At 38.3% G+C, this 21,647-nt stretch overlaps 5 protein-coding genes across 11 annotated transcripts; 1 reads left to right on the forward strand and 4 right to left on the reverse strand.

Moving 5' to 3' along the window:
• Positions 1–657: 657 nt before the first annotated feature.
• On the reverse strand, positions 658–2,619 carry LOC137731394 (protein SPIRAL1-like 1). Of its 3 annotated transcripts, none has more exons than XM_068470503.2 (3): positions 2,472–2,619; positions 1,378–1,678; positions 658–986 (listed from the first exon to the last, which is right to left on the reverse strand). In XM_068470503.2, the coding sequence occupies exons 2-3, from the start codon at positions 1,651–1,653 to the stop codon at positions 903–905; spliced, it is 360 nt and encodes a 119-aa protein (XP_068326604.1). In that variant the 5' UTR covers positions 1,654–1,678; positions 2,472–2,619; the 3' UTR covers positions 658–902. The 3 variants fall into 3 exon arrangements, with proteins under 3 accessions (XP_068326604.1, XP_068326605.1, XP_068326606.1); XM_068470504.2 differs by having other exon boundaries at positions 1,378–1,685; positions 2,472–2,616; XM_068470505.2 differs by having other exon boundaries at positions 1,378–1,688; positions 2,472–2,563.
• A 635-nt stretch (positions 2,620–3,254) lies between these two features.
• On the reverse strand, positions 3,255–8,313 carry LOC137731768 (RNA helicase family protein). Of its 2 annotated transcripts, none has more exons than XM_068470975.2 (13): positions 8,085–8,313; positions 7,953–7,999; positions 7,775–7,855; positions 7,390–7,606; positions 6,758–7,166; positions 6,436–6,639; positions 5,982–6,142; positions 5,514–5,699; positions 5,106–5,337; positions 4,629–4,825; positions 4,335–4,469; positions 3,997–4,192; positions 3,255–3,902 (listed from the first exon to the last, which is right to left on the reverse strand). In XM_068470975.2, exons 1-12 carry the CDS (start codon positions 8,177–8,179, stop codon positions 4,012–4,014), a joined length of 2,145 nt encoding a protein of 714 aa, XP_068327076.1. In that variant the 5' UTR covers positions 8,180–8,313; the 3' UTR covers positions 3,255–3,902; positions 3,997–4,011. The 2 variants fall into 2 exon arrangements, with proteins under 2 accessions (XP_068327076.1, XP_068327077.1); XM_068470976.2 differs by having other exon boundaries at positions 4,010–4,192; positions 8,085–8,304.
• Positions 8,314–8,865: 552 nt separating this feature from the next.
• On the reverse strand, positions 8,866–12,339 carry CDC48B (cell division cycle 48B). Its single transcript, XM_068471395.2, has 12 exons — positions 12,091–12,339; positions 11,952–11,996; positions 11,730–11,785; positions 11,431–11,580; positions 11,242–11,346; positions 10,847–10,946; positions 10,432–10,716; positions 10,180–10,349; positions 9,899–10,027; positions 9,645–9,732; positions 9,495–9,572; positions 8,866–9,376 (listed from the first exon to the last, which is right to left on the reverse strand). Exons 1-12 carry the CDS (start codon positions 12,256–12,258, stop codon positions 9,083–9,085), a joined length of 1,668 nt encoding a protein of 555 aa, XP_068327496.1. The 5' UTR covers positions 12,259–12,339; the 3' UTR covers positions 8,866–9,082.
• A 334-nt stretch (positions 12,340–12,673) lies between these two features.
• LOC137731834 (Asparagine synthase family protein) lies at positions 12,674–16,656 on the reverse strand. 4 transcript variants are annotated; one of them, XR_011068293.2, is made up of 14 exons: positions 16,474–16,656; positions 16,040–16,382; positions 15,799–15,941; positions 15,559–15,694; positions 15,172–15,450; positions 14,950–15,047; positions 14,728–14,839; positions 14,476–14,581; positions 14,146–14,239; positions 13,776–13,972; positions 13,600–13,659; positions 13,400–13,516; positions 13,201–13,257; positions 12,674–13,077 (listed from the first exon to the last, which is right to left on the reverse strand). XR_011068293.2 is itself a non-coding variant. In XM_088687917.1 (14 exons), the coding sequence occupies exons 1-13, from the start codon at positions 16,564–16,566 to the stop codon at positions 13,232–13,234; spliced, it is 1,875 nt and encodes a 624-aa protein (XP_088544043.1). In that variant the 5' UTR covers positions 16,567–16,655; the 3' UTR covers positions 12,674–13,077; positions 13,201–13,231. The 4 variants fall into 4 exon arrangements, 2 of the variants coding, with proteins under 2 accessions (XP_088544043.1, XP_068327171.1); XM_088687917.1 differs by having other exon boundaries at positions 13,369–13,516; positions 13,600–13,699; positions 16,474–16,655; XM_068471070.2 differs by having other exon boundaries at positions 13,600–13,699; positions 16,474–16,654.
• Positions 16,657–18,341: 1,685 nt separating this feature from the next.
• LOC137732535 (nuclear transport factor 2) lies at positions 18,342–21,630 on the forward strand. The gene is made up of 8 exons (XM_068471856.2): positions 18,342–18,529; positions 19,101–19,279; positions 19,531–19,810; positions 19,919–20,163; positions 20,247–20,403; positions 20,525–20,646; positions 20,737–20,858; positions 21,219–21,630. The coding sequence occupies exons 2-8, from the start codon at positions 19,103–19,105 to the stop codon at positions 21,490–21,492; spliced, it is 1,377 nt and encodes a 458-aa protein (XP_068327957.1). The 5' UTR covers positions 18,342–18,529; positions 19,101–19,102; the 3' UTR covers positions 21,493–21,630.
• Positions 21,631–21,647: the final 17 nt, after the last annotated feature.

A 21,647-nucleotide genomic window follows, 5' to 3' on the forward strand; every position in this document is an offset into this window, starting at 1 on the left:
TGAACTGATTCTTCTTATGTGTACCGTTTTGCGTTGTTTTTGCCACCAGTAACAGACTTAGAATGGTCCGAGATATCATAATTTCATTGCTAATCCATTTGCTTGCTAGACTTCTTGTTATCCTTGGACGAATGCGTTTCTTTCTTTGCAGGCCATACTTTTGGAGCAACCCCGTGTAATATCTGTAAATGTGGGTTATGCATGGGATCTACCAGAAAACACATTTGGCGCCGCCTATGCAAAGTTCATGGGATCCAGGAACTTCTCGCCAGATGATTGACCGGCTGTGCGGTTCATGGAGACGGATGAGCTTGCATATGTGGCCATGAGGGCTCGGGAGGTGCACGACTTCTGGCACACGCTTTTTGGCCTTCCGACGAACTTGATGGGGGAGTCAGCGCTGAAGGTAATAGAGTTTGAGCAAATGTACCTTCCCATGTGCCTGATGTCCGTCATAGGGGGATCGACGGGATTCAACGAGAAGCAAAGGAAATTGTTCTTTCAAAACTACTTCCCTTGGGCCGTCCGAGCTGGAATGCATTGCACAGATCTAATGTGTGTGTATTACGAGCAACACTTTCCGATCATAATCCAACTTTAGAAAGCAACAGAAATGACCATGTATGGATGGAAAACAGAAATCAATCACTGAGAAAATGACGGGAAACACGAAATATGCACTAGGAAATGTTTGGTTTGTCAATGAAAACGAAACCTGTATCGGATGGTTTACCCATCTAAAATAGATCATTCTTGACTGAATGATCCAAAACAACCACAAGATCTATATTACATCACAGAATCCACAAAGACTTCCATTGTTTATATAAAAAGGATGAAGGCATTGCCTCGTCCGCCATGGAGGTTTCACAAAATTCAACGTTACGAAGGGCATGTATGTCTCAGTTACCACCTGGTCCACCGAAGAGGTAACCCAGAGAAGATCCACCACCTGGGGCAGCATGGACCTTGGTCGAGGGTCGGTCCTGCACACAAGGAAAATCAATATGAACATCGGTAAACAGAGATTGCGCATAAAACAGAACAAGAACGTTACAACAAACAATGTTTTGGGTTGGGAGACAAGTTTAGGGCGGAGGAATGAAGAGGAAAATGCCAATTTCAGCATAAATATAAACTGTTGTCACTGTACCGTTAGAGATTGGATTTCACAAGAGTAGTTACTTTCTAGAGAAAATAGCTTCACTGCATCATAAACACAACACTATTTGGATAACAAATTCAAAATTAACGAAAAAATTGGGGATTCACGGGGCTATATCAGTAACCGTGTAAGTAAACTAGGTTTTGTCTAAGGCTATAAGCATCAGAAACAACCGTAACGTTATTTGTAGAAGACAATGAGAAGAACCATACAGTAATGAAGTTTCCGGTGTTCTGGCCATCTGCACGCATGTAGTTGTTTGTAGAGGTGCTATGGATACCAGCAGGAATAGCCTTGGTGATATCAACTGGTTCAGGAGGAGGAGCAGGAGCAGTAGGCTTGGAAGCAGGCTCATTGCTCACAGCCCTCCCTTCATTTGGAACTGGCGCAGCTTGAGCATTGTTGGCAGCCGGTTTTGGCGCCTCTCCACTCCCAAAAAGATAGTTCAAAGAACTCTGACCCCCACCGCTGCTAACTCCGCGACCCATGTTCTCCAACTTCTTCACAGATACCCTGAACTCTTGTGTTGGAAACAAATGTTTAGAACGGAATTCCGGAAAAAGAACAAATATTTCAAGAAAATATACCAAAAGTTATGTGCCAACATGAACAATTACAATAAATCAGAACAAAATTCTTTGAAATCAAACAACTCTACATGATGGTAAGCCATTGATCCGTTTCATAAAACATACCATTCACAACAAACCCGAACAAAATGGAAAAAACAAATATCTTAGAATCTGCACCATGAACTTCAAGGCTCAAACTTTCGACGTACAATTCCATTTCTCTTCAATTTTTAATCTTTTCTTCACAAATTTTAAAACCCAATTGATCATTTCAGCTAAATTACACAAATAGCAGCTCAATTCAACATAATGTAGCCTCGTATGCAAAAGCTTTTCGGTATGAAAATCGAACAGAGACAGATCCACGATGAGCTGTTCATCCTATAAATCTCAAAAAATCAGAAGCAAAAGATTTAAGAAACGCCTCATCAAACACCAGCACAAATCAAAACATATACATTCTAAAAATAAATCATAACACATATATAGATCTAACAAAAGAAATGCACCTCATCGTTGTACTAACTCCGTCAAACAATTTCACCCCAAAAAATCCAGCGATCAAAATATCAAAATTATTCATTAGGAAAAGCATCAAATCAAACACAGCACACAGTACAATCGGGTAAAAAAAGCGAGGAATTGAAAGCGAAACGCAGCGATTGAAACATGGAAATCAAAATCCGACAAGGGAGGCAGAGATCTAGGGTTAGAGAAAGCGGCGCGTGGGGTACCTGGTTGTTGGGATCAGATCTGGAGGGAGAGCTGTGGAAGCCGAGAGGGTGTTGAGCTACTGAGCAAAACTTTACGCCACTTCTATGCGTTATATACATATGTGAGTGTAGATACACTGTCACTGCTTTTCAATTTTATTATTATTATTATTTTATTTTATGGAATTCGGATTTTATTTTATAAATATTTCAAAGTTCACAAATTTAAATCCTACCAGGAAAAAGTAAATTGGGCAAGATTTAGTGGAAGTTAGCTATATTAATTTTCCTAAAATTGGATTGACCATTTTCGAACTTGATTCTTTACTTTTTCAGATTTATTGTTATTTTTTTTAAATAAACACGATATGACGTGAAAGATGATTATTGAATTCTAAATATGAACGGTTGTTCACGCATTCAAATGGAAACCCATCTTTTGCTGCATTGGTTGATTGTTACACCGCAACTCTAATATGAGAGATATTTTTTACTTTCAAGAAATTTTTTTCTCTTATTTATTTATTTATTTATTTATTTATTTAATGTAATACAAAAAGCTCATACAGATTTCATTTTCATTTAAATAAATAATTAGGCAGTAATTATGGATAAAACGTTATGCCAGTTTGGCATTTGATGTAACCCATGCTTTGTACTTTTCATTTGTCGGCCATGCATCAAGTGTAAAACCATAATTCTCGTCGGAAAGAGAGAGCTTCTCTGTTACTGGTGCAAAAGGGACTGGCCTCATTGAGACAGATGCCAGTGCAACATCCTGGTTTGGATCAAGGAACACAAAAATTAGCTAACCGGCCTAACCCCGTATGCAAGTCAAGACTTTCATGTTGGATACTTGAAGGCACACATTTTCCACATAGATTCATTTCTACAGTTGTACGAGATAAATAACAGAAAACAATCAGATTGGACTTCATCAGTGTACATATTCCTGTATCTTGTTTCCAAGTTCAGGTTCATCGTTATGGCATAATTCTCGTCGTCGTTAACCTATCACCACCATCTGTATCAACAGTTTTAAGTTGCATTCTCGCTGAAAACCCGAAGAAAGTAGATGGCATCCAACATGGATTTAGCTTAGCTTTAGATGCTTAGCATCGACAGCATGTCAACCAAACGCTACAACAGCACTTCTCGTCATTTTGCAATTGTGAAGCCGTTGCAGGTAGCTGCTTGGCTGGACAGGATTAAGCTCTTCAAGAATGCTCCAGTTCACAAGTAGGCGGCGGATGGACCACATGGTCCAGGTTCTGAGCATCTAATCGACCAGTCAACTTATCTCAACATTCAACAACATCTAGCTATGCCAGCATCAGATGTCCAAGCCACCGATTCTGCAACCACTCCTTATCTTGTTGCACGTCAGGATCAGGCATAAAAAAAAAAAAGCGAATGGCAGTAGAGCTTTCAAACGAATCATCTGAGCTATGCCTGCATGTAATATGGTACTCGTAAAAACAAAGAAAAAATTCACTGCAGATGGTGCAGACAACAATGGCATCTCTGAATAATCCAATAAGCATACCTCTTCGCACTACCTTCAATTCTGCATGGCATAGAATTGAGGAGCAAGCTCAGTTAACCACAAAAAGTCGATTCTAGTTGTGTTGCGGATGAATTTTCTACTAGTTTCGACCAGTTCATTGTAAATTAGGCACTCTGGTCTATTTCTTAACACAGAAGACGGGTGGATAGAAACCACCTCACCATTTGCTAAAGCCCTGTCATTTGATTAGTTAACTGTGAGAGATTGTACATGATTCCAAGAGAGAATTAAATAATATACATATAAGGGTACAAGCTTCGAAACGTAAATGAAACCAACCAAAAGAATTTCAAAACATGTCAAGGTAAGTTCAAGACCTGTATGTTCCATCAGGCTGCTTTAAAGCTGCATTGAGGAAGAAAGAAGCGGCAAGACATCTGCAAAACTGAAGCACATCATCCCCACAAGAGGTGATACGAAGACCCATTTGTTCAACATGCCCTCGAATTTGTCTGCAAATAAACATCTATTACACTGAGAGAAGCCAATTACTTCAATCTACACCATAATAGACACACCGATCTTCCAAAACAGGGGCAAAAAATCTAGTCTGATTGTGTGAGACCAGCAGAAACATGTCTATAGCTCAACAAGTAAGAAAAATAGCCAACCTGTGAATGTCACGAGCATTTGTCAAGGAGCGACTATGAATGAAATTATCCTTGCACCATTTCCGGAAAGCTTTTTCACGCTTCTCTTTACTAAGACCTGATCTCTTCTCCAAGAACTCATTGGATGCTCGATATACATTAACCAAAGTGAGGTGGTCTCCCTCTGGACTTGCAAAGGATTTCTGCGCAGATCTCACCTGACAACAGGAAGGTTGTATAACAAGTTAGAGTAGTATTGTAAAAGACAACAGTTCACCGTATTGTGAGATCATGAAAAGAGAAGCATAACTACACTAATATAGCTTCATTCATATCAGTGAAGCAACAAGATTATATTTAACTATATTGTGTGGGAGCATAATGGAAATTGGAAAGAGAGAATGAAATCTCAAGAATACTTCTACTCCACTTTCAAACTATACATAATCTACAAGAAATTAACAGGAGACAGATAGGTAAATGATTCATAACAAATACCTCTTCTATTTTGTCACGGGGATTAAAAAATATTGATTCCACCGAGAGCATTGCAACACTTATCAACATCTCTTCCAGGCAATTGAATTCACTTGCTACGATTAGAGCCTTTGAATAAATAGGGTCTAAGGGAAGGCGAGCCATTTGGATTCCAACTGGATTTGACAATTTGCAGTCGTCTGTCAAAGCACCCAGTACAAACAATTGCTCCAGTGATTTGACAATAGCCGACCTGTTCAAATAAGATTCATGTATGATAAAATTCTCTGGGAGATCAAAAAGCAATATTTATTAGAAGAACTAACTGCTTGACAAAAACAAATAAAGCTGCCACTTGCTTTCTACCATCAAGCCACAAAAAGGCATCATAAGAAACAAACAAATAACAAAACCTATCAAAGATTTTACCTCGACGGTTTTTCTATAAAGTCAAACCCAGTGATATCATCAACACCCAGCGCCTTAAGTTGCAAAATGACATTAGAGAGGTTGCATCGCTTGATCTCTGGCTTGGTTGAATCCTCTAGTTTGCCAAATTGATCTTCTGGGTAGAGGCGGAAGCATTTCCCTGGTCCTTCTCTTCCTGCACGCCCACTGCACAATGAAAGCATTTGTCATACAAAGTTATATGGTCTTAAGCATCAGTTCAACACTTCAAATATCCACAGATAAATTTAATTTTATGATATTGCACTGTATAAAGTGTTTACAAAATAAGCTGGCAAAGAAATCTAAAAATTTGTATAACATAATTTTAGTTTTTTATTTTTTATTTTTGATAAAAACATAAATATAAATTAATAACTTCAATTGTCCTCGAAACTGATATTTTATTTATAAGAATTCTTGTTAGATCCCCCCTAACCAACTATTTACCTCCTTTGAAGAGCCTGTGCTTTTGAAACTGGAACAACCACCAAAGATTCCAACCCTTTGTTTGGATCATAGTAACGTGCTTTTACAAACCCAGGATCTACAACATACTTGATTCCAGATATTGTCAATGATGTCTCAGCAATATTTGTTGCCAATATTACCTAACAGAATAATGTAAATTATTAGAGATCACCAAATGAATATACATCATAAACCTTCTTTTGAGTTTCCCCATGATCAAGTTCATGAAAAGAACAACTTTACACGAACAGATATGTAAGATACTCAAACCAAAGGTGTAGACAATTAGACAATTCGAGGGGCTGAGGTAAGTGACTGTAAATATCTTGGGGATGATATTTGCTCTTCACTTGAAACTTTGTTATGCAACAATCACAAAATATCTTGATGCTTCCTATTCATATACAAAAGCTAATGGACATCATTAAGTTACCTTACGAAATCCAGGTGGGGCTGGTGCAAAAACTCGCATTTGATGTTCTGACGAAAGAGATGAGTATATAGGAACAGCTACTAGTTTTTGACTGTTTTCTGGTAACTGCTTAAGTCTTTCTTTGACAAGTCTTTCTGCAGATTCAATTTCTTCTTGACCCGTCAAAAATACAAGTATATCACCAGGGCCCTCCTCCAGGTGAATCTAACACCACAGATATATTATTAGAGTTATATTATAAGAACATGTACATTATTTAGGAATAATCAGGACCTGCTCCAGATTAATCTAACACCAAATACTGATGAAGGGCACTAAATACCTGCAATATTGTGGTTAACGAAGCATCAAGATAATCTTGTATAGAATGATGTGTATAAAATATATCCACGGGAAACTGTCGCCCTTGGATGTGAACAGCTCTTGCACCACCGAAGTACTCAGAGAAAATTTTTGCATCCAAGCTGGCAGACATGATAATTAACTTCAACGGGGTCCTTCCTTGGTATTGCTTGAGAAAACGGAAGCCCAGAGCACCGTTTTCTTTCGACTGCATGTCATCATTTGTTTTCTGGTTTTTAGTATTCTGGAGGTTGTTGAGGGATTTTGACCTTGCATCTTGTACATTTTTCAGCAAGCCTAATAGCACATCTGTCTGGACAGTTCTCTCATGAGCTTCATCAACAATTATAACTGAATACCTAGAGAGATATGGATCCAATAGTGCTTCCCTGAAAGTGTTCCAACCGTTATATCAGTTCATAAAAATCATATAACTAAGCCAAAGTCTACATCTAGACAGACTCCAACGTGGTTTTACAACAACTGAAAATCGACTTTCTTACTGAGAACTCTCTCCACATGCACCAAAAATGATTGTAAAGTATGTCAATGAAGCTTCTAGATGTCTCAGAGAGAGAATATATCGCCTGACCAAGTTATTCATAGATTTACCTCAGTAGCAATCCATCTGTCATGTACTTGATCCGTGTTGAACTAGAAGTCACATCCTCAAATCTAATGGAGTATCCAACCTTCTGACCCAAACTACCGCCACATTCCTCAGCAACCCGCTTCGCCACAGTCATTGCAGCCACACGCCTAGGTTGAGTTACCCCAATGACTTTTCCGTCCCCGGAAAACCCAGCATTGAACAAAAACTGAGGTAATTCTAGAGAAACAAAAAAAGAGCTTATACCACAGGTAAAACAACATCAAGCTGAAAGCTCAGAACCACAAAATCAAATAAATACAGAAATTCAAAGAAAAAAACAATCTGCACATAAATACATATTCGTAGATTTATACAAATATATATATATATATAAAGACTACATACGTGTTGTTTTTCCGCTTCCAGTTTCGCCAACAATAATCAAAGTATCGTGCTTCCGAACCTCCTCGATTAGCCGTTTTTCAACTAGTAATCAAACAACACCAGTAATTACACTCCTAGGACAATCACTAAACAGAAACAAAAAAAGATTAATTAAAGAAATTAGAGTCTCAGATAATACCAGAAGCGATTGGGAGGGACTTCCTGTGCTGCGCGAGCGCTTTCCTCCTAGAATTAAAAAATCAAAGACCTTTTAATATTTTCTGGTTTTCTGAGCAGCCAAACAGAAAGTAAGGAGATTAAAGGTGCTTACTTGGTCGCGAGGGCATCGACGTTGCCGTTGCCGGCGGAGAATTGGCGGTTAGGGCTTTTCATGGAGTTGTTCGGCCGTCCTTGGCCTTGAGCCATGGCGGTGGGTTTAGGGCTTTGGCGCAAAAGGCAGTCACAGTTTGAAGCACGTGCAAAATTTTGTTTTCGAATGCCGCACGTGCGAACGTAGGAAGGGAGTTGTGTTTGTTTTACTGTGGTTGTGGACTTGTGAGGGAGTAAAGCGGAGTTGAAAGCCTATAAGAAACGTGTAAAGCCAATAATGCCCTTACTTTTGTGTAATCTATAAGGGCAAAAGAGACATTACATTCTTAAATACTCGTGGAACGGTTCCGTTTCATAAACCGATTTGACAAAAATACCAAAAACCCGAACCAACCCAAACCGTCTAGTTTGCTTTGGAAAAATAGAAAAAAAAACCAAACCAATCCAAACCGGGTTAGTTTGACTTGTAAAAATACTAAAAAGCCAAACCAACCCGAACAGCTTAGTTTAGTTAGGTTTCCGAAAGGGTGCACCGCGCCCATGATTAGATATTTTCAAAGGGATGTACCGCGCACGTGATTAGAAAAAATAAGTTTTAACGAAACACTCCTGATATTGTTCATTTTTAACGAAAAACTACATTTTTACCTTTCCCTGGTACTATTCACTACACTTTTATGTATCATTTTTCATGAAAACTAAAGTTTTTTTAAACTTTTCATTAATTTTCTTTTAAAAAAAAGCGTGTCACGAACAGGAAAACGCATGTGGAGATGCTCATCTGCGCCAGAAAATAAGAATGTATGTAAAAAAATTGGGCTTCTCTATTGAGGAGCCTCTCATATTTCACGTAATTACAGATACAAAACTTGAAAATCAAAACAAGGCTCTCTTTCAAACGGAAACTGCTGTAAAAAATACAGTACACATCTTACACTTCAGGTACTACCTATGTTGTGTGAGAAATCCCTTTGCGCTTGAAATCCTCGGCACTCGATTCTAAGCAACACCAAAAGCCAAATATGAGTCGACATCTGCTTTCGTTAATGCTGGCTTTAACGAATCTTTTGCAGTCCGGAAATGACGATTACACACAACAGTGGCTGATATGTCTTCCCTCAGAGCTACTATTCCTGCTTCCCTGCATAGACCCTCCAGCTCCGCTCCTGTGAAGTGCTCAGTATCTTTTGCTATGCGTTTGAGATCAACATCATCTCCTATTCTCATGTTACGAGTATGTACCCGAAGTATCTCATATCGACCTTCTAAATCTGGTGGTTGTACAAAGAGCACCTTGAATTTCATGAAAATAAGAGTTAACCCATCTCTTTGACATACTGCTGAGTTTTGGTTTGTAGAAATTTTTCACTAGACCTCCGTAACCATTCATGTGATTAAACAAAATCCTTACCAAATCAAAGCGTCCTGGGCGAACTAGCGCTGCATCGATTGCATGAGGACGGTTTGTAGCAGCCAAAACAAAGACTCCCTAAAAACAAATGAGAATACAATTTTGAAATTACGGCAGAAGTAAAAGAATTTAATGGGATATAGTGCCAACCTTAGCCTCTTCCAAACCATCCATTTCGGTCAGCAAAGTAGAAAGAAGCCTTTCTCCAACAGTACTGCTGTTGCTTGAACTCCCACCTCTGCCCATTGAAGGAAAACAAAGAAAGTTATGAAACTTGTACTGCTGTTCTTCGTTAGATTATGCAAACTTGTTCTAGTTGATACAAAATAACAAATCATCATGTTAATGGTCAATCCCACAACAAAGAAGGCTACTGGACAATTGCAGCATGCTAAGTTACTAACCTTTTGGCAGCAACAACATCCGCCTCATCAAAGAATACTATGCTGGGTGCTGCAAGGCGAGCTCTCCGAAAGGTATTACGCAGCAAAGCTTCACCCTCTCCAACGTACATTGAAAACAATTCTGCACCACTGATTCAAACTTTATGAATTTCAGGCATGCAACTCTTCTAGTTTGTCAAATAAACATATTGTAAATGTAAAAATTTCAATGCACTTCCAGGTGAGCAGCTTCTTACTGAATAAGTAGAACAAATTTGTCAAACTATGGAAGAAGTTCAAACCTCAAAGAAAAAAACGAAGCTTGGGCAGCATGTGCAGCGGCTTTAGCAAGAGTGGTTTTCGAGCATCCCGGAGGACCATAAAGAAGAATTCCACGCATGGGTGATATTCCCAGCCTTGAAAACACAGAAGCATATTTGATGGGCCACTCCACAGCTTGCTGGAGCTTTTTCTGTCAACAAGAAAGGTAAAATATAATTAGTACCATGAGACTTCAGCCTGAGATGAAAACAAACAAGCAAAAACTTACACACCTTTAAATCATTCAACCCTCCTATGTCTTCCCATGTCACCTTGGGAACTTCCACCGTGACACCTCTTGTTATACTTGGACTAACCACAGACCTTGCATGCTTCCAGTCTTCTATTGTTAAGCTAAACGCACCAGCATCTTTATTTGCATCTGAATGTCTTTTAATTGCAGACATAGCAGCCTCACGACATAAAGCTTCCAGGTCCGCCCCAACAAATCCATTGCAAGATGCAGCTATGCCTTGTAGATCAACGTTGGGATCCAAAGGAACTTTTCTTGTGTAGAGCTGAACATTCATTGGCATTGTTATACTTGGAATTTAGTGAACACTAGGTCGAATTTCGATTAGTTGATTGACATTATTGAAAAAGTAAGCCATGTTATTGCTTACAAAAATTTTAAAGCATCACTCTAACCTTGAGAATTTGAAAGCGTTCTTCTTCAGTAGGTGTAGTAACTTCAACTTCAACATCAAACCGCCCAGACCTTCTGAGTGCTGGATCAATTGCTTCAGCTCTTTGTATGTAGAAACCAGATATTAATATATTTGGAAAATAAGACGAAATAGTATACAAAACCTTTACATAAGTACTAACTAGAACATAAATCACAATGTAAAGCCATGAATTCTTCTGCACATTGGCTTTACTGGCAATGTGATAATGAGAATGCATAGAAAATTTATGACGACATAGTACCAAAAATTTCAAAACCATGGTGAAATAATAGATCATATCTCTCATGAAACAATCAGATTTTGTAGGCATGATTAAACATTATCAACTATTCAACTCTAGAAGAAACAACATACCTGTTGGTGGATGCAACAACCACAACCTGTGGTACTGATGCTGAGGATGTCTTGGAGTCCATCAGCGTAAAGAGTTGCGAGGCGATACGAACATCTTGCTCTCTTCTGCAACTCAAACATAACTTAACCATGTTAAGCCGGGCATGTCCAAAGTTCATTAGGGTTCACTCTAGCACCACTGGTTGTTACCTAGAATCACGGCGAGGACAGAGTGCATCTATTTCATCTATAAAGATAACAGATGGCTTGCCTGACAATGTACGCGAGGAAGCCTCTGCAAAAGCCTCCCGTAAAAATTTCTCACTTTCTCCGGCATGTGCTTTGTGGACAGAATGTGGACTATAGGAAAATGAACGAAATTAAAACCATGACAACATAATATCATAATCCTAACTTAACATGAGTCAAGAGCAACATTGCTACTGACATCATTTCACCTGTACCCAGATGATTAAGATTAATTCAAAGATTAAGGAATAAAAGGGTACCTAATGACAATTAAATGTGCACCACATTCCCTAACCACAGCTCGTACCAAGCTTGTCTAGCATGAAGAAAAACAAAAACAAAAAATTTCATAAAAACCCAATAAGCAAACAAAATTAGTAAAAACCCTATTGGAAACCAATGCTAATTACAACTTTAACAATATGATCAAGCAAATTAACAAGTAGAAACCTTGGAAAAGTGATGGTTCAATCAATATTTACCTTTCCGGTGCCGGGAGGGCCGTAGAGGAGCAAACCCCGAGGCCACTGAAGAAAAACCCAGAAACCCAAAATTAATTAGCATAAGAGAAATGGAAGCGTAATAGATATGGAGTGTGTGTGTCGGTTTTGAGGTGTTTACTTTGAGACCGAGCTTTTGAGCTTGACGGGAAAAGAGGAGAGGGTAGATGATGAGTTCTCTGAGAGCTCGGAGAGCTTCGGCGTTGCCGGCTATGGCGTCTTCAGCTCTCCATTGCTCCTTGTTGGTGTTGTTGCTGCTGGTACGCGAGGTGCTGCCATGGCTTTCCATCTCTGCGAAAAGAGTAGAGAGGGAAATCCGAGAAAGAAACAAAGAGAAATTCTGTGACCGTCGCCGCTCAACGGCGCTAAGACTAGACGATCGTATCTGGGCCTGGAAAGCGTTTATGACACCCTATAAGATTTGGGCCTGTTACAGACGTTATGTTTCTTCTTGGGCCTTTGACAGAGATTCACAATATTAAGCTTATGTTACGAGATGATAGTATTCTCTCTATTTTTCTCAAAATTCGAACCTTCGACTCGTATAAATTGCTAGTTTGATACTTAATTATGCCTAACTTAAAACTCGTTTAGAATTATTTTTAAAATAACTGAAAGTACTTTTAGAGTATTATAGCTTATCGAAATATCGAAATTCAGCTTTGATCAACACAAAAAACATAATGAAATACACCACCACGAGATGTCTAACGAAACACCAACTGCTACCGTTTGATTAGTTCCATGGTTCCAAACAGGTTCTTTCCGCACAAAAACTGATGCATAACATGACACCAGATCAATAACAGAAGGTCAAATTATTCCCAAGGCCAAGTCAATACAAATTAATAAGCGATTAAGCGCCAAAGAAACGGAGAGACATGCGTGCGAATGTGCATAAAACAACGTTGTTTCCGACTCTTCCCAGATCTTCCATTTCCAATTCAATCATAAACATGTACGCATCTACGCTGCATCAAAGAAACCCACTTAAGCCATGTCAGTCCAACCTTTTGTGAATCACTGCACTTCCTGCAGATGCTTGATTTGCTGCACGGTTACTGCCGTAATTCTTTCGGTTTGATTCCCTTGCAATTCTTGAACCAAACTAAAACAGAAACACAGAAAAACCCATGATTAAATCACCTAAACTATCAGAGTTCTACGCATGCTCAGCCCCCGAAAAAGTGGGGGAACACAGGAAAGAGAGAGAAACAGAAAAGAAGAACACCTGTATAGCTCTTTTAGGCAGAGAAGCAGCTTCATACAAACCAAGCAATTCTGCGACCTGCATAGCCACCGTAGAATAGGAAAACAATTTAGCGGTTGGTCAAGATTCATGAATTGAGATAACATTGTATTCAGTACACATCAAGTGCAAAAGCGGATCAGACATTACTCAAATGCTGAGCAAAGGAATTAGCACTGACCCCTCTCAGAATCTTCTTATCTCCTATCCCGCTCGGTTGATCAAGGCTGGCAACCTCCCAGAGAGGAAACCCAAGCAAAATTCTTATAACATCTTCATCCAGGAACGGAAACCTTGCCTGGCATAAATTAAGACTAAAATCAACACGTAACACAAGCCAAGGAGAAAATGAAAGATATTTATCCAAGTTGTCAGCAGCACCTCCTTGCCATTGTCAGCAATGCACCTATCATCTCTCCCAAGGTTTCTTTTCCAAATTCTCTGCATGTCCAATTTCATTTCATCGTTTAGTGCACGCCAGCTGAGATACAGTAGACCACCAGAATGAGTACCTGAAAACATATAATACTCTACACCCCAATTATTTAATTACATACCTGCCATTTCTATATTTCGTTCTGTGCCTACCATAGCCAGCGCATTGCTCATCTGCACCTGAACCAACAAGAAGAATCCTAGCCTTGGACTTGTACTTGATGCATTGACAATCCTCATCATTATAATCGGTATTTTCCTCATATACCCATCCATCACCAGCAGCAGCAAGCCACAAGGCAATTCCAATATTCAGGTCCTGCAACACTAAATAACATAAAACACCTATCTCGAAACCTTAGCATACTTGTGATATCTAAAACCGTAATTTAGTCAAACAGTCAACAAAAAAACATATAAATATAAATATCAGCAGGAAACATGTCCTGGACAAATGTAATCTACACTAGGCCATAGAATGAAATTGAGTACCATGTAGGTGTTAGCAGGATTTATGAGCGACATGACATGCTTTGTTTCAAAGGTCAATGTTGACAATTCAGCGTCGATCTCCACAAGCTTCCACCTGCATTTCCAATCGCATACAGTAAGGAACACCATAAGCATTAAGAATGGAGTCAAACCATCAAGGACTTTAACCCAAAGCTGCGTGATAATGTGGACCATAAACACTTCTTTGAAAAGCACGTTAGACTGCATTTTAGCGTAGAACAAATAATCCAAAAGTATATTATTTTATACACATGCTGAGCCAAAGCATTAAACATAGACATAGACTCGCAAGAAAAGTTTAGTGAGTACTTTCTTGAAGGTGCAATTCTTCTCAGTTCGCATACTCCTGCCCTGGCAGAGATTCTGTCAGGAGCAGACCGACCATCAAAGCTCACATTAAGTAGATCAATATCATCTGCAAGCAAAATATTAACATAAAATCAACTCAGCTATCGGTATTACACAAGTATTCCCCAATGCGATAGGCAAACTGCGTTTCTCAAGGCGAACGTTGAACTATGGAAAAATAAACTGCTGACCTAGCTTATCCAGCTAACTTACAGCTCGGATCAAGGCACTCATGTAACAAGGCTGCAATTATCATAGAATCCAATCCACCAGAAAAAAGAACTGCCACCGGTACAAATTCCTTTTCCATATCATGTCTACCTGCCTAATAAACAGTAAGAAGTTAAAACTTAAAAGTACTACATCACTGAGTATTTAATATTAATACTGCAGATACAACTAGAAGCATGACAAAACAGAATAAGATTTCTGAACCTGAAAAATTGTGTGCAGTGAAGAGCGCCGCCTAACCGATTCCCTTAAAGCAATCAGTACCGCCTGTGCTGGCACAGAAATTGAAGCTTGTATAGATCCTGCTCAGTCAGAACAAAAGGCACAATGACATCCTCAGACAACAACGCGTGTACTAAAAAAATACTGAAAGTTTAAAGTTTACTGACTTAAGATTAGATTCTCTGCAGCGAAGATGATATTAACCTGATTTAGATGGTTCTGTATCTGAATTAACTGACTGCATATCACGTTTCCCTGTCAGAGTCTTGGAACAGGAAATATGTAAGTCTTCATGTTTAGGTTCGACAGAAGTTCTCTCCCATTTTATCAGTTCTTCTAGTACACCATTTGTCCACTCATGTTTTTGCACTTCACCAACCAAAATCCCATCAAGACCTGGAGCATTCATAGATATACTGTATATTCCACATCGGAGCTCTTCCCAAAAATTCAGCTTGGTAGTTCCATTTTCAGCTTCAAAATCTACAGTCCATTGACATTATCAATTAATAGATACGGCTCACTACTATACAGTCCAAGATCAAGAATCAGATTGGCAAGAAAAATAAAGCTCTACCGAGCTATACATACCAAAAGAACGCTCATTTGAAGAAAAAGGTGATACAGACGACAGCAGAAACCGAGAGTCCTCCAGTGTTGGCCAGTGAACAAGAAGACTCCGCCGACCAAATGCATCTCGAGCAAACCACAGGGTTTTTGAACTTTCCTATCCATGGAAATACATAAACAATTCAGAAGCAATATCCCAAGCAAGAAAAATGCTGCAGCAAATGCCAATAAAATCAAACCAAACTTACCACTCGGAGTTACCTGCCAATAGATGATAGCCCAAGGCCCTTTGATCTTAGAAAGAACATCTGGAACAGAAATCGAACAGCACTCTCCCAGCAACTGCAGAAGAACTTCGCCATCGTTCTCATCTCTACCAATGTCTATGCCCCCAAAGATTTCACCTTTCGGAAATAATCCATACTCAATATCCAACAGCAAGCAAACTTAAACAAAACGCAATGCTAGAAAAAAAACCCAAAACTCGAAAACAAATGTATACCATTATAAACAAGGATATTCTTATCCGAATCTATCAATGGCTGAACCACAGAGCTTACTCCCCTGAGCTGCAAAGTGGCACCCAGCAAGTGCAACTCAGCAGACGAACTGGGAACGGTGCTGAAATGTGTATGCAGATGTGTTCGACCATTTGCCAAAGAGAAACAATTGCCTTCATCGCCTTCGCAACCAGACTCCTTTATTTCCCCCTCAATGGAAGACACAATTTCTCGCTCCGGGAGACGATTCGAAACGGCTGAACGGAGAAGAAGGTTCGTGCTGCCTAAGCTATCGGGACCCCTCCTCCGCAAAGCTTCTTTGAGGTCGTCAATGGCGAACGGAAGCTGCTCAGTCCCAACAACAAAGTCTGTTAATCAAATAGTTAAGCCGAAAAGCTTCCATTTTTTTACACAAAAAAAGAAGAAAGAGACAGACTTGGTCGGAGTTGGGGAGTGCAGATGTGGAATTGAGAAGCAGGGATGACAGATCAAAACGAATGCCACAGATGATCAAAGCGATTCCGCACATTTTCCCTTGTGTATGATTGCCAATTTGCCACCCACCCTAAACCCTAATTGATGAAGTTTTGGGGGTTTAACTAAAATCCCGTCTCTGTGCAAACTTTAGTAAGAAAAATATAGGGCTAAATTAAGGGCACGTGTTAAATTGGGAATTTGAGATATTTTAAAAGATTTATAAATTCATGAATATTTATGAAGTTTAATCGATTTGTAGAGATTCTATATAAAATTTTGATTCAATTCTCTCGAAATCTCATTGGAAGATGTGATATTTGTGGATGCTTAAAATACACTACAAAATCTCTCCAATTCCTTCTAATTCCTCAACTTTTCCAAATGCTTTAAATTCAAATTCAAATTGAATACACATGCAATGTTATAAATTTTTTTTTTTAAATTTCTAATTGAATACATTCGGATTTATAAGTATTTTAATAAATTATCTTAAAATCCTGATTGAATACCCTGGATTCATTAATATAATTAATCCCTCAAAATCCCAATTAAATACACCTCCAAATTTTTAGAGTTGAATAATATTTCTTGAAAATAAGGGATAAAATTAAGGATGATGTATTCAATTAAGATTTTGAAAATTTTTAATGAATTTATAAATCCTTGTATTTTATGGAGTTTAATATATTTATAGAGATTTTACGTAAAATTTTGATTTAATTCCCTTGCAATTGCCTCAACATTTTATAATTTTATGTAATATTTGTAGCTTTAAAATACACTACTAAATCATAATTAAATAGATCCAGACGCATAATTAAAATATTTGTAGTTTTAAAATACACCTGGAATATTATGAGTTTTTTTTTCCAAATCATAATTAAATAGATCCAGATGCATAAGAATTTTAATAAATTATTTTAAAATCTTGATTGAATACATTTTTAATTTTAGAGAATTTTAAAATTCTAATTGAATATCCTAAATTTACTAAAAGAATTATAATTTATCAAAATCCCGATTGAATACATTCCTAAAACTTTTAGATTGCGCATGATTATGTAAGTTATGTGTAGCTTGTATTTTTTAAAAGAAAATATTTTGCATGCATTTACGAGACAAGTATAATTTAACATTATGTCAAAAAATAGTAATTATCTTGACCCGATTATTATTAGTAAAGAATCGCACCCTAAATTCATTAAAGGCTCATAATCTTACCCTAATCATCTCACAATATTTTTTTCAATATAATTTCCTCGTTTGAGCAAATTATTAGCAAACAAAACAAAAGGAACAAATTGGCAATCTTAATTCCTCAGCAAAAATCAACAAAATAAATAAATAAATCCCTTAACGAATACCCAAAAAAGGAGGAAATTGACAACTCTTAATTTCCCTTATTCGACATGGCATAAAATCCACCAATCATAGCCGTCAGATCAAGAACTTTTTTATTATCTTAAAACAAATCAAGGACGTCAATTCTAAATGCTTGTACACCAGTAAGGCTCCTCGAATTTTTTTTATGAGGATTTCAAAGATATTTCAATCATATCTTTTTATTATACATCGTACGATTATTTTTCGTCAAGTATTATTTATATTTAATTTTAAATAAAAGAATTTACAATAATTTATAATCGCATGATCTTCAATAAACGAATGTGATTTGATAATCCTCACCCGTCGTACAATATCCATTTAATTTTGGTGGGACCCTCCCGAACTGTGTAAATATGAAAATTCCCTCCAACTCCAGACTCCTGAGAAAGGCGGTGGGCCGAGAGAGGAGAATAAATCGGACCAGGATTTGGAGAAAAACACAAACAAATCAGACCAGGATTTGGAGAAAAACACAAACAAATCGCCTATAAATTCCAACCTTCACATCAGATTCTCCACACCACCTATTACTCTCTTCTTCTCTGCCGCTCCTCTCTGAGTTTCTCTCCCCTTTATCAGGAGTTGGAGCCGCCGCAGGGCGCTTCTCGTCTCCCTGTTGCCGTCGTCTGGTGCGTCTTGATTTCTCTCTTCGCTCCGTGTTGGGTTTTTTTTTTTTTTTTTTTTTGTTTGAATTTGTATCTGGTGTGTTTGAGTTTTCGGTTGATTGCATTGTATCGTGAATGAATTTGAGTTTGCTTGCGTTTTGTTTTCTTGGTTTTTATATCCCAGTGTTGTTTTCTTTGCGATTCGATTCAGGAACTAGTTTTTTTTTCGTAAGGTTTATGATTCCTGATTAAATTTTGTAGATTTGGGTCCAGAAACAAAAGAGAAGAAAAAAATATTATAAATTTCGGGTTTTTTTTTTTTTTTTTTTTATGTTTTATATGTAAATTATGCCGATGAGAATTGTATTCCTGTTTTATTTGGGGTTTTAGGGCTGGGGTTTTGTACCCAAGTTTGAGTGGTGATCGTATCAGTACGTTCGGTTTCTTTTTTTAGATCCTCAAATTTCAGTTAATATTGTATGTTTTTCTTTTGGTTGATTTCGAGAGAATGTGAAATTAAGCTATAAATTGGGTTTTGTATTGGATTAATTCTGTTAATATCAAATAAAATTTAACACCACCTTTGTGGTTGCAGAGATGGCAAATCAATCAGAAAATACACCAACAGCAACGGACGTGGGCAAGAATTTTATAAACCAATACCGTCAAATCTTTCGAGGTGATTCGAAGGTGCTCCATAAATTTTATCAGGATTCAAGTGTGCTATCTCGTCCTGAACAAGATGGTTCCATGAAGTCAGTGACAACTATGGAAGTAAGCCTTGTAAAAAGTTTTAATAGTTTCTTTACTGATGTTCGTTACTTAGTTGTTACAGCCTTTTGATTGAGTACAATATTTGTGAACGTATTGGAGGAGATTGCATTGTTAATATGGTGGCCTTTTGCTGCTCTTTCGTGCTTCTTTGGCAGCCTTAGTTATTGTAAATTTTCATGATGGCATTCGGTTTTGTGTTAACTGGAGTTCTCGTATTCTGATGATTTAATTGGATGTTTGTTTTGAAACAGGGTATTGAGAACATGCTACTGTCCTCGGATTACCAGAAATATCGTGACTTAGAAATATTGACTACCGATTCTCAGTTTTCACTCAATGGTGGAGTGATTGTTTTAGTGACTGGGTATTTAACTGGAGATGACAAAGTGCGAAGAAAATTTACTCAAACTTTCTTTCTAGCCCCACAACAGCACGGATACTTTGTCTTGAATGATATCTTTAAATACTTGGATGTTGTGCCAGATAATGTTGTCGAAAGTACACCAGAAGCTCCTGTTCCCTCGAACCATGGTATGTTATGTTATATGGTGTATGCGATTTCAAATATAATTTTCCTTTTTTTTTTTTTGGGAGGTTGGCTTTTGGAAAACAAATTATTTATGGATATTATGTTATCAGTTGTTACAGAGCCCTCTGCTGTCGCTGATCAGCCTGTGGTCGGTCAAACTACCATTTTGGAGGTTAAGATCACTAATGAAAAGGAAGCCACTAATGTGATGGAGACTGTTCCGGAACCTATTGCTAAATACAGTGTGAGTGCTGATAATCCCATTGAATCAAGACAGAGCGTTACCCTGAAGGCAACGGAGCACGCAGCTCCTAAAGCCCAGAAGGATGCTCCAAAGAAGTCTTTTGCAGCAGTGGTGAGTTAATGTTTAGGTTGTCTAGTAGTTGGTACTTGGTATTACTAGACTTGTGTTTATCATCTGATTGTTTCTCGGTTCAGGTGAGTGCCTTGAGTGAGAATAAAGCTCCATTTGTTGTGAGGACACCTGTGCGCAAACCTGCACCCAAACCTGTTGAGCAGCCGCGTGCACCTGTAACGCCTGAAGCTTTACCTCCCCGAAACAACCGTGCTGTGGACAAGAATAATGTCCCTGCAGGTTGGTATTAAATTCTACCATTTTACCTGTTTTATTTGTGCCAGTTAATGAGGTGTTATATAACTTTCTCACTGTTGGAATAAGTATTCATACTTTGTACCCTTCTTATTTGCTGTTGCAGTTAAGTCTCATGCCATTTTTGTTGCCAAGTTGCCCATGGATGCAACTCATGAAGAACTGGAGAAGATATTCAAGCCTTATGGACCCATCAAGCGCAATGGGATTCAAGTTCGAAGCCATTGGGTATGCTTTACGTCTTTTGTGTATTCTTCTTGATTTAAGCCTTTCTTTGTATTGTTTCTCACTCGTCCTGCATCACACTTGTATATCCAGGATCAGGGAAACTGTTTTGGGTTTGTGGAATTTGAATCTGCTGACTCCATGCAACTTGCACTTCAGGCATCTCCTATCAAATATGGCAATTACGAGCTACAAATTGAAGAAAGACGAGGCAAGTTGAAATGTTATTCATCATTCTTTCTGAATTATGTGCATTGCTTTTGTAGAAATTACTTTCTTTCCTCCACCATTGCCTTTGTCACAATTGCTCATACGAAAATGTCCTATTTCCAACATGTTTAAAATAAAAACTCTTTATTTGCTCTCCTATCTTATCCTCGCTGCGCTCATTTCTTTCTCATCACCAACATAGAAACAGTATCAAACGAACCCATGTGTTATAAAATAATGTAACATTGCCGAAAGACCATAACCTTATATATCTGTAGTAAAAAATGCAAATGTGTTATCACTCAAAATATGCTTGGGAGATGGCATGCTTGATTGCTCACGACTTATTTTATGCTTGCAGCCAGCGACAAAGGAAGGTTCTCATCAGGAAGGGGTGGATACCAAAATGACAACTTTAGGGGCCGCGGAAACTATAATGGAGGCCGTGGGAACTACAATGGAGGCCGCGGAAACTACAATGGAGGCCGTGGTTATGGAAGAGACGATCAGGAGAAAAGGGGTGAATACCGTGAATTCCCCGGTCCAGCTGCCGGGCGCAATGGAGAAGCTTATCAGCACCAGAGACCTTACCAGAATGGAGGAAAAGCTCCTCGTCAAACATCAAAATCTGCAGCTTAAGTTAGGTTAAGGATCTTATTAGGTTGAAACATATAAGAAAGCTTATTTACTTAAGAGATTTCATACACTAGGCGTTTTTGGTAGGCAGAAGTTAGAGAGCGGCCATATTACGAGGTTTTGACCTTGCCCCCACACCCCAACACACCCCCCCCCCC

Source organism: Pyrus communis, chromosome 16 (assembly GCF_041283825.1).
Source record: "Pyrus communis isolate YQ-2024b chromosome 16, ASM4128382v1, whole genome shotgun sequence".
Taxonomy (NCBI): domain Eukaryota; kingdom Viridiplantae; phylum Streptophyta; class Magnoliopsida; order Rosales; family Rosaceae; genus Pyrus; species Pyrus communis.

Bases quoted from the DNA above. Each gene is read 5' to 3' on its own strand.
- LOC137731394 (XM_068470503.2), bottom strand. From the start codon at position 1,653: ATGGGTCGCGGAGTTAGCAGCGGTGGGGGTCAGAGTTCTTTGAACTAT. The intron at 987-1,377 runs GTATGGTTCTTC...CCTTGTGTGCAG, and splicing joins ACACCGGAAACTTCATTACT to GACCGACCCTCGACCAAGGT.
- LOC137731768 (XM_068470975.2), bottom strand. From the start codon at position 8,179: ATGGCTCAAGGCCAAGGACGGCCGAACAACTCCATGAAAAGCCCTAAC. The intron at 8,000-8,084 runs GTAAGCACCTTT...TTTTAATTCTAG, and splicing joins GTCGATGCCCTCGCGACCAA to GAGGAAAGCGCTCGCGCAGC. The intron at 5,338-5,513 runs GTAAAATCTTTG...TTATTTGAACAG, and splicing joins TTTATAGAAAAACCGTCGAG to GTCGGCTATTGTCAAATCAC.
- CDC48B (XM_068471395.2), bottom strand. From the start codon at position 12,258: ATGGAAAGCCATGGCAGCACCTCGCGTACCAGCAGCAACAACACCAAC. The intron at 10,350-10,431 runs GTGTGTAAGTTT...TCTTGTTGACAG, and splicing joins GAGGGTTGAATGATTTAAAG to AAAAAGCTCCAGCAAGCTGT. The intron at 9,573-9,644 runs GTTGGCACTATA...ATTTGTTTTTAG, and splicing joins ATGGTTTGGAAGAGGCTAAG to GGAGTCTTTGTTTTGGCTGC.
- LOC137731834 (XM_068471070.2), bottom strand. From the start codon at position 16,566: ATGTGCGGAATCGCTTTGATCATCTGTGGCATTCGTTTTGATCTGTCA. The intron at 16,383-16,473 runs GTCTGTCTCTTT...GGGACTGAGCAG, and splicing joins CACTCCCCAACTCCGACCAA to CTTCCGTTCGCCATTGACGA. The intron at 14,582-14,727 runs GTAAGTTAGCTG...TTTTGCTTGCAG, and splicing joins TGAGTGCCTTGATCCGAGCT to ATGATATTGATCTACTTAAT.
- LOC137732535 (XM_068471856.2), top strand. From the start codon at position 19,103: ATGGCAAATCAATCAGAAAATACACCAACAGCAACGGACGTGGGCAAG. The intron at 19,811-19,918 runs GTATGTTATGTT...TTATGTTATCAG, and splicing joins TCCTGTTCCCTCGAACCATG to TTGTTACAGAGCCCTCTGCT. The intron at 20,647-20,736 runs GTATGCTTTACG...TTGTATATCCAG, and splicing joins TTCAAGTTCGAAGCCATTGG to GATCAGGGAAACTGTTTTGG.